This window comes from Necator americanus, chromosome V, assembly GCF_031761385.1.
Source record: "Necator americanus strain Aroian chromosome V, whole genome shotgun sequence".
Classification (NCBI taxonomy): Eukaryota; Metazoa; Nematoda; class Chromadorea; order Rhabditida; family Ancylostomatidae; genus Necator; species Necator americanus.
The window spans coordinates 4,191,394-4,202,113 of NC_087375.1; the positions used below are offsets into that span (position 1 = coordinate 4,191,394).

Sequence of the window (10,720 nt, forward strand, 5' to 3'; positions counted from 1 at the left end):
CTGTTATTTGTATGGAAGTGGGGGAGGGGTTTGGCTTCTTTTCACTGTTATCATGTATTATCCCATGAGGCGATAGTCGTTGTTCCCGCGTTTTGTTCATGTTGCCTTCGTTTGTCTTCAAGATAACACCGAGGATCTGTTCATTTGCACCGTTTTGGATTGTTGCATCATGTCTTATAATCGAATATTGTTATGTTTTACTTCTTCAATAGTCTATAGTTCGCTAATTGTAGTTAAATGTCGAAAAATTTGTTTGTTTCGCTTTTAACTATACGTGATAGTTTTATCTGAGAATTTTTATAGGCTCGGAATATACCGAGTTGAAATTTTGGTTCAGTCGCCGCAGGATTGTCATTGTCGGGACTTTTCGCGCATTTGGACGTTTCGCAATTGGCTCAATTTTGGACTGAATCGCCTGTTTCGGCTTGTCTTTCGTGTTTGTCGAAATATATATGGCATCATTGTACGTCAGTGCTATTATGTCACTTGCCTAGTTTCGTTGTTATCGTTGTTGAATTTGAAAGAACGTTAATAAAAAATATACTTTATTGTGTCTGTTTTTTTTCTGAGATAGGCGCACACGAGGTTAATACAAAGGTTATTCCTGACGGGTTAACAGGTTTTCTCTCTTCGGAGCCTGAGAAAGTGAAAATAGGTGTTAAATACGCGAGCAAACGTCTCATCTGCCAGGGAAGGCGCAAAAGTTTACCATTGAGTCACGCACTTAAGTGAAAAAGTCAAATCCGTGATTCAGGCCTGATATGAGTGTTAGCTTAGTAGTTTACCATTGAGTCATTGATATGACAGAAATCGTCAGTCGTCGGGGGCTCAGTCAATTGCCGCTCGCTTGTATGTCTCCAGGCAATGGTTGCCGGGCTCAGGCATCGTTCAACTAATTTCTAGCAACGAGGGCAACGTTGAATATATCTGAGAGACAACTATCCAGTATGTGTTCGCATGAGAACAGGCTATGTGGATAGAATCACGGAAATCCATGGAAATGGTTAACGTAGGACGTGTGTCACCACAGGGGAGAAGGGATTTAGACGAAGATTCCGACCTTAAAGGCATCATCCCACGGATCTGAGGTGGTACGGATTTCAGGTGGAGTATTCGTATACGGGATCGTAGATTATGGAGAGGGGGTGATTCCGTCCATTTCTTCCTAATTGCCGTAAAAAACGGCCCGGAAGATGCGCGCGTAGACAAGGCTAGCGCGCTCCAATCGAGCTCCTTGTGGAAAATAGTGCGCCGGAACGCTCGAAGCCGTATCTTCCGGGCCATTTTCTACGGCAATTAGGAAGAAATGAACGGAATCATCCTTCTCTCAGTAATCTACGACCCCGTAAAACGATGCCAAGATCTAAATGGAAAAACATGAATCGTACCGTATTTCTCTGGATCTTCGCAATCAGCAATTCAGGGTCTCCAGATTCGTGGGGTGATGTTTTTAAGAATGGACCATAACACATAACTCTGAGATGGTCTTAAAGAGAAAACATTGTACACGAATAGCCTCGCAGAATATATCCAAAATAATAATTAATAATAATTTTTATTTAGATTTTTGTATTTGGAAAGCATTTACAACAAAAAAAATAGGTAATGAAAATGTGAACACGAAGAGTGAAACAATAAACATAAGAACAAACTAATCGATATTCACAATAATACACTTTGAGATTTCGGTGAAACGCTCAAAAACCTGCTCCTTTCATTGGTTTAATCATAAGTAGATCTGATTTTGTGTTGTTGAAACGTTGAAAATCGAAATTAGGCGGTTCATACGGGTACATTGTGTACATTAGTATGGACGTTATGACTAATACGGCGCCTAACGTGAATAGGAATCCGGGAACAAAGTCGAACAGAAGCCATGAACCGACCGCCGCTCCAATTATGGCGATACTCTGAAAAACACACTATATTGTATATTTATATATATATATATATATATTTCATAATTGTAAAATTGGGAGAAGTGTTGCTAATCTACTTTTATATAATAATATATTTTAATTATAAATTAAGTGTAAGATAATATAATATATGTTGCATCAAATTATTAGTAATTAAATATTAAATATTATATTATTATCTTAAAAATACATATATATAGTTGCTAGTTATGTATATATTTTGCTAGTTTACTATATATAATAGTATATGGATAAATAATAATATAATAATATATAAATCTGCTTCTGATTACTAGGCTCAATCGACTTAAAGGTTAAAGGATAAAGTGTCTAGCGTTAATCAATCCGCTTGGGACCCCGTTCACATCATTTCAGACTCGTTTGAGATTCACGGACGTGAAACTGGCCTTTACAATGACTTGCGGTGGCTAGCCGATGTGTCCAGTCAGTGTTTTTATCCTCCCAGACGAGTGTGGTACCAATTCATCGACCCAGGAGGGATGAAAGGCTTGGTGAGCACTAAGGCGGATTCGAACCTTCGATCGATCGTGCGGGAGGCGGAACCTCTAACTGACTGTGCTACTCCGGATCTCTCACTTGACTTATTTCGCTCATTGACACTTTATAATCCTTTTCACCTGATCCTTTTCGATATGTTCTATCTTTTAGCGATGTGTCTCTAATTTTTTTGTTTCCTTTATGTGTTTCTAGGTCAAATAATCGAACGAAATTACGTTGGAATCTAGATTTTTCAAAATCTTCATTCTTAGGATAAAATAGGTATCCCGTTGAAAAAAACATTGTAAAAAGAATAAGCTTAAAGTAGGGAAGAAAAGAAAGATGAGGCATGAGAAGCTTAATTTTTTCTTGACGTTGAATATTATGTACGAATGACTTAATTTTGTGTTTTATATTACATCAACAATTTCCAATCCCCTTCTAATCGAATCATCTGCTCCTCACCTGTGCATATGCCTTCAAAATGTTGTCCGCGTATTTGATGACGACCGAGATAAGAAGTCCACCTATCGAATTCATTAACGTAAGGCACACCACCGTTGCATCCCAGCCACGAAAGAATCCATCTAGAAATTAGTCGATTAAACTCATACCATGCATTATCCACAATGAAATTCTAGAAAATAACTTTATTTCAACTCAAATTGAGTGGGTAAAAACGTTTAATACACCGAAAATAAGATTTTAGTATTATATATTGCACCATCATTCTAATCGTTTTATGATCTTTTATTGTATATTATACAATCATTAGTGAGGAGAACAAAAATGTTCTAAATTCGCAATAGTCTTTTTTCCTGCTGCGAAAGCGAAAGACGAACGAATTAACGGAGCAGAACGGATTGAAAAGAGTAGTATCAACGTTGATTACTCATAAAAAGAAACGTTTTCTTTATTTATCATATTCAAAAAAAATTCTCAAGAGATAAGAACAATTTTCAAAAAATAAAGGGAACAAGAATAGAACGACTTATTCAATCTATTCTATTCACGAAAATTCTATAGGAAGAACATGTATAGAATTGGTTATTTTTTTGTTAGCGTGAAGGATCACAAAGTATTGAACGATCCGCTACGACAGGAAGAAAAAGAAGAAACAGGCTTGAAAAAACTCTTTAAAAATTCAGATTAGCATTTCTTTTCGGAATAAAATATAAGCAAAAGAGTGGGCATTCTCTCGCCTGCAAACGATTTGTTTCCACAGGAACTTGTAAATGTTTTTCTCTCTTCTTCTTTTTTTCTTTCGAAGTATGCAGAGAGAATAAGTGCATAAACCATTGCGTTGGGATGCTCTTTTTTTTTCTTTCTCAAATCATATAATTTTCGAATATAATATTATGAGACATAATGAGGTGTGCATGATCCGAGAAGGAAAGAGAAAAACTGAGGAGTACCGCTCTGAATATGTCCCCAATCGTAAAACCACATTGAGAACATAGAAACTGGTAAACCAATCAGCGATAGACGAACATTTTGCATCCATACTGACGTTCTGCTTTCCTTCAGCACTTTTTCCAAGTAAACTCCTGAAATATTGAGGACATTACGCTGCACCATACCATATCAGATATGGAAATCCGTATTTGAAAATTTTAAATGAAAATATCTCATTGGTTTTTCTCAGAAGTGAACGTTGAGAAAAAATGGTAACGTTGACAAAAACCGTTTTAGATAGAGGATTCTGTGATTTCTTATTATAAATCATAGACTGTGATTTTTTTAAAATTTTTATGTAAATTGCAAAAAATGCAAAAATACATTTGACATCCAAGATACCATTTCTTTTCTTAACAAGAAAAAAGTTAAAACAAAATGGAACAATTTTTCACGAGCATACATTCCTCCCTAGAAAATTCTAGCACTTCAAACTTATTTCTTTCATACGTAGTGTAATCAGAGAATTTGAGACCAGAACTCCCCACCAGAAAAGTTGAAAAGAGTTGAAAATCTTGTTACTTCAGTATTTTATCACAACTATAACCTATAATTGTAACCTTTTGATACCGTTTGGTACGGATATTGTAAAATTTGAATATCTTTACAGTACATTTTTAGTACAGTTGCAGTTTCATGTTCACCAGTCTTCCGAAATAAAATTTTCAGCTTAAGCAATCCTTGAAAAGTTTCAATCCATCAGGGCAAGTTTTTTGTCAAAAAACAGCTGTGAGCTATTGACGCTCATTCAATGAGAAATGAAAGAGTTCTATAGGCGCATCCTATGTAGTTTGGATTTGAACCATCGTGGGGGCAGTCTCAGTTGAACCACTAACAGCCTGCACTACACCCATCCTTTCATCATGAATAAATTTACAAAAATTTACAATTACGATAAAGAAACAGCTCGAAGGTAGCATGCTACGAAATCGACGATATCGGGATCTCTCCAGAAAAAAATAGGGCTCAAAGTGTAGATAACGTGTCTTGTTGACCCCTTTTTCCTACGTTTGGCACATTTGAACACACCTTCCTTAGACAGGCTCTGCGTTCGCGAGTCGACTAAAATTAAATTGGGCTCCTCAGCACGTGAAAGTTCAGCCTGTTCACGATGAAATAGTGATTACGGCGCTGATAAGCCAGCGGGCTTACAAAGGCACGTGTTCTAACGTGCCTCGTAGGAAAAAACGATCAGTAGGGCCGTTCCCAACGTCCAGTATTGTTCGAAGGAATTTAGAGTGATCACGCCTATACTCATAATCTACACCAGAAGACGTACCTTCTTCTGGAGAAATTCCAACGTCATCAATTTTGCCGACAATTTTAAAGATATCACGATTTAAAGGACACGTTTGTGCGTAATGAGCTAACCTGCGAATGCAGAAGTGAAGCACATCACGATGACACTGAAAAATCCTAAGAAAGGGTTCTGCGCTATCGCTTCCTTTGAGTTGGACGGTGAGTACACTAGTTGTACATCGACTACTCCTGTAAATGTACTGTTCCATAGGTGTAGATGCTATGTTTTTAACAAAGAATGTAGTTAAAACGAGGTCCCACATGTATCCACGAAGATTTTTCTAGGAATAACTCCGAGATATGAAAACTCTTCCTCACTCACCTATTACTAGAATAATCAGAGCTATCCACTGATTTGTAGACAGCTTTTTTCCGAGAAAGAAATACATAAACATGGCAGTAGTGAAAATTTTCATTTGGTAGGCGACCTAAAACTCTTTGTATAGTACATTGTATCATTTCTGTAGTTGCGTTAATATCAAGGTTAACCATCCTAACTTCTCGTTTTTATTGAAGTCCTCTATTATTTAGGCTTTAGTGACTTTGGGTATTTCACTACGGCGAAAAAAGAGTAAATACAAATAATGACCTGGCTTAAGCTTCTGGTTGCATCAAAAAGAAACTAACTAATGTGGATTATCATGGATTCTAGCAAAGCTATAAGGCTAACCATGCATGAGAATCCACAAAAAAAACCCTTTAAATTCCATTTCCAAAAAAAGTACACCTCAGACTATTTTATTGTGGGAATTCGCAGCATTGTTGGTTCACGCCTTACTGAGAACATCATCTCATTAGTATGTGTATTGAAAAGTACTAAAAGGCACCAGTTTAATTTCGTGCAAAAAAAAATTGAAAAACTGATCAGGATCTCACCTTGAAAGTCGCCCTGTTAGCGTGATAGTATTGGTCGTTGATACAGTTAGGAAAACCTTTCAAATCAGAAAAAATTTCGAGAAAGTGATATTTTGTTTGGTGTTATCTTTACTAACAAAGGTGCAAATTCGGAATGTTTGAAAATAAAAGCCTGATTCGACGAGGCTTTATATTACTCTTTGGTTTTTGAGATCTACGATCCTGGGATTCTTGCTGCTTGGATGTCAATTTCTCACGTATTTTATCGAAAATTTTTTCTACTATCTTGTAGATGACAGAACTTGGAAAATAATTTCAAGAAAAATGCCTGATCATTGATTTCTGCAAGGAAAAATATCCAATCACTGATTTCTGCAAGAAAAAATATCTACTAATTGATTTTTGCAAGGCTTCTGCCTTTTGTTCACACCGTGATGGTCCCGATGAGCAAATTTCCCGTCTTCTTTGTCGATGATTTTTATTTGGCGACTTTGTCGCACTTCAGGAGATCTCCTCTGACCCCGGTCGAGGAACACAAAAGCGTTGCGCAGCGCGCAAGCCGTTTTGCCGGCGGTTTGCGCTCGCAACGACTGTATTGTTTGACGAAATGTGTGCTTGAAGTGGATCGTCGGAGAACGAAATTTGAACTATCTTTAATTGCACAAGCACATGCGCATTTAGAGCAACCGCAGCGTTGCGTTCATCAAAGAGCTGCTGCTTGAACGAAACGGTGAAGAGAAAGTGCGGTCAATTTTCTTCCTGAAAAAAAAAGAAAAAAAATAATTGGGACTTACGCAAAAGGTTGTTGCTTCAAGATGAGTAAGAGCGATGTAGTAGAGATTATTCTGTAGAGTGTAAATAACGGCCGGAAGGCATACTTTTGCAGTCTCGACGAAATTATCGCAAATTGCCTCCTTTGCTTCTTGGATAAACCTCAAAACAAAAAAAAATTGGTCAAAAATAAAAGTTTATCAACAACTTGAACTCTATGAGCTTCGATGCCGGATACTGTTAGATCAGTAAAATTACAAACACGTTTCCATAACAAAATCAATAATAGTAAAGTAATTTTTGCCAAAAAAAAATTAAAATTGCTACCAATAAGAGGATTATCACAGCAGTCTTCCATAGCAAGGTAAGATGTTCCACAGATGTTATAATTCAATGTGGAGTGTGGATTTCAATTTGTTTACAAATATCTGATATGTGATGACACTACGATCAACATTATATTATTATCATTATTATCCATATCTATTTTTATTACTATTCATATCTATTTTTTGAACTTTTTTGTGAAAAAAATAATCAGCTAATTTTCGAATTTTTCGCGATAAAAATACTTGGCTTTTTTTTGAAAAATTGTGTTTTTTCAACGTATACATGTATAAGTTCTCGTTTTTGCAATCAGTTTCCCAAATAAAAGTGTTATTTTTGAGAATAATTTCAAAAAATAAATAAATAAATGGATTCACAAGTGAGCAATTAAAAAAGAAATGGAAAAATTAAAAATATACACAATCGGGTACACTGATTAATTAATTCTAATTCAACTAATTTTCTAATTCTAATTAATTCTAATTTGTCCTTAAAAACAGCTGTACTACTTTGTAGAAGCTCTGCAGTTCTTTGTTTACAGTGTTGTGTAGCCTTATGTAGTGACATAAAGGTCATAACCGCACGGAATCAGTAGTGTGTCCCATGTTTGCTCAAAATTTGCCACGAACTAATTGAAATTGTGTTGTTTGGCGGTTGGAAGATGCTAAGAACTGAACGTTTTGTGGTGAAGCAGTAGGAAAAGGATTCCCAAACGAAAACTTTAGAAATTACACACTTGAAAATGATTTTGAGCGGAAACATTTCACCCACTTGAAAAATGATTTCGAGCGAAAAAAAAATTGCCAATTTGAAAAATGATTTTTAGAAGAAAAAATTTTACTCACTTGAAAAATGATTTTGAAGAGAAAATAATGATGGTCGCACATGTGAAAAGTTTCACCACCTCCATCATGAATACATTTACTGTCGTTAAGAACACTTCTCGCTCATCCCTGTATCTGCTGTATCGAGCCATTAGGGGCATGCTGAAATATTACACTAAAGTACTATAATATAAGATTCCATTGGATGTACCTAAAATTTACACCTTATTAGTGAACAATCATTTTTTCCCTTTTATTAAGGAGAGAGTAATCTTTTCTTGATGATTTTCTCTAAATCAACAAATCCTTTTCAGAACAACTTTATTGTAGCTGATAAAGTATGATCGGAAGTTCTAGAAATTTCCAGAAAACTTACGGAATTGGAAAATCGAGCATTTTCTTTCCAAATTTTACATCTCGTGACATCGAAAAAAAAAACCGAGGATGAGCTTATCGGGTCAATTTCAATGGTGAAAACAAAAATTACAAAAAAAAGGTAACTCGGTGAAATTACCAAGAACCATTGTAAACACACATTGTGGTTGAATAAAACTAAAACTAACTGAGCAGTTTTCAAGAGTTCTGATTTTATTACAGTTTAAAATTTCTTGTTTATTTTCCATTTTTTCCTATGATAATTTTACATTTTGTTTTAAGAACTTCACAGGAGCAGCAGAAACCCATCCCGTAAAATCCTCCTAACATTCGAGTACTAGGGTGTACTTTTCTTCGCAATCCACTAACGAGACAACTAGTATAGTAATTGTATTAGATCGGCTTACTTTACGCGAATTTTCCTTTCGGAGCTGTGCAGGGTGATAGAAATATAGTCCTGCCAAAACGAAATGAAGGTCGATGTAATTGCGTAAGCGGCTGCGTTCGGAGCGATGCGGTGGACCGTAGTGGTTACGATCGAGGGGGACTTCTGCTGGCACCATTCATCGCTGCACTTCATGGTCCCACCTAGATTCTAACCGCTTTCTCTATCGCGTCGCTCACGCACCTGCACCGTACTTCTAGTCGTCTTGACCCGTCCATACCACCAGTGAGCCTCAAGTGTCAGCTGGTACGTAGTCGTGCGTATGATCTACTCATTGAAGGGGGATTGCATGGTATCAGTAGTGGTGTATCGTATCCCGTCCAGGTGGTGTGGTGACGAGTATACAGGAAGAACTAGGCGACCACAGTGTTTTTGAGTAAAAGAGCCTCTAGATAGGCTCGCAAATGCTGCTTTCCACCACTCGAACCTATTGCAAATTACGTCCTCAAAACTTGGAAATAGAGATTGAAGATAGGAGCGTGTATTGCGAAGCCTAAGGCTATCATAATGCGCAGGACACTAGAAGCATTTTGGATAAATGTCTAGGGACTAAAAATGAACGGGAACTATGAATGCAATGCGATCACAAGCGAACTAGCCCCATATCAGGACGTAGAGAGATTTAACCTGCGGGGCGTACCGCGAGGGTTTCTTATAGGAGCACTCGTGGTTAAAGGCATCACCCCACGAATCTGAGGTGGTACGGATTTCAGGTGGAGTATTCGTATACGGGATCCTAGATTATGGCGAGGGGTGATCCCGTCCATTTCTTCCTAATTGCTGCAAAAAAACGGCCTGGGGGATGCGGCGTGCGCACGCGGTTGGCGCGCTCCAATCGAACTCGTCGTAGAAAATAGCGCGCCGGAACGCTCGAAGCCATTTCTTCCGAGCCGTTTTTTGCGGCAATTTGGAAGAAATGGACGGAACCACCTCCTTCTCCATAATCCACGATCCCGTATAAGAATACTCCACCTGAAATCCGTATCATCTCAGATTCGTGGGGGTGATGCCCTTAATAGTGGAGGTATGAGGTGATGTCTACGTTACCATCCCATCAAATAAGATCATAGAGATAACTGATACGTTGTTTATTAAGTATGCAGACTCTTTGAACGTTTTCTGTAGGATAATGATCGCTAATGAGGATGAATCGACTGTGGAGTGGTTCAGGACCATAAATGTGATTTGTCCTCTTTGCCGCAACGCTACTAACATTACTTAATTAATACTAACGTTACTTAATGTTATTAATTTCAAACTATTCAAGTAAACTCAAAAAAAAAGCACTCAGAAGAATGAATGAATAGAGGTGCACCTGAAAAACTTCACATATGTGCTATGGAAACAGATATTAAGGCAGAGTGCGCCAATGGGACATCCAGCGGGGTTACTTCCCCCCTAGTTAGGGGAAAAAATCTATCTCATATAAATTTTCCGGTTTTGTAGTTTCTTAATAACCACTCAAAGAGCTCCGTTATCTCCGCACAAAAACTTCCTCTGTAATTCAGGAACTAATTACGGAGGAGCTTTTTGTGATGAGCTGATGCGTTTCACGTGAACTCAGAATCGTTTGAGGTTTATGTATGTAAATGCCATCTACACAATACTTGCGAAGGTCTGCCAATGTATCAGATCGGTATTTTTTTCCTTCCAGAAAATCCTGGTACCATTTTATCGATCGCCGTATGGGAAGAAATGAAATTAAAATATTAAGAAAAAAAAATCTGGGGTGCTCCAATGGTGGAGTTTTGCAATGAAACCCCTACAATTTCGCTAAATCTGCTCAAAATCCTTTGGTAATTCCTGAAATATTAAACAACCGAGAAACTAATCGGGGACGTTATTCCCTTAGGGTTCGTTTGAAAAAATTTCCAATTTAAAAGCAGGTACCTTGCTTGTTGAAGGGTAAGTAGAGCCAGGCCAACATATTTGAACGTTGAATCAGTGGGCAT

General features: G+C 37.4%; 1 protein-coding gene across 1 annotated transcript; it reads right to left on the bottom strand.

The window, feature by feature from the left end:
- Positions 1–1,697: 1,697 nt before the first annotated feature.
- Positions 1,698–10,720, bottom strand: RB195_012872 (uncharacterized protein; the record flags this gene model as incomplete). Its single annotated transcript, XM_064202445.1, has 8 exons — positions 1,698–1,910; positions 2,883–3,004; positions 3,833–3,964; positions 5,244–5,360; positions 5,494–5,599; positions 6,821–6,959; positions 7,970–8,110; positions 10,659–10,720. The coding sequence occupies 8 exons, from the start codon at positions 10,718–10,720 to the stop codon at positions 1,698–1,700; spliced, it is 1,032 nt and encodes a 343-aa protein (XP_064058326.1).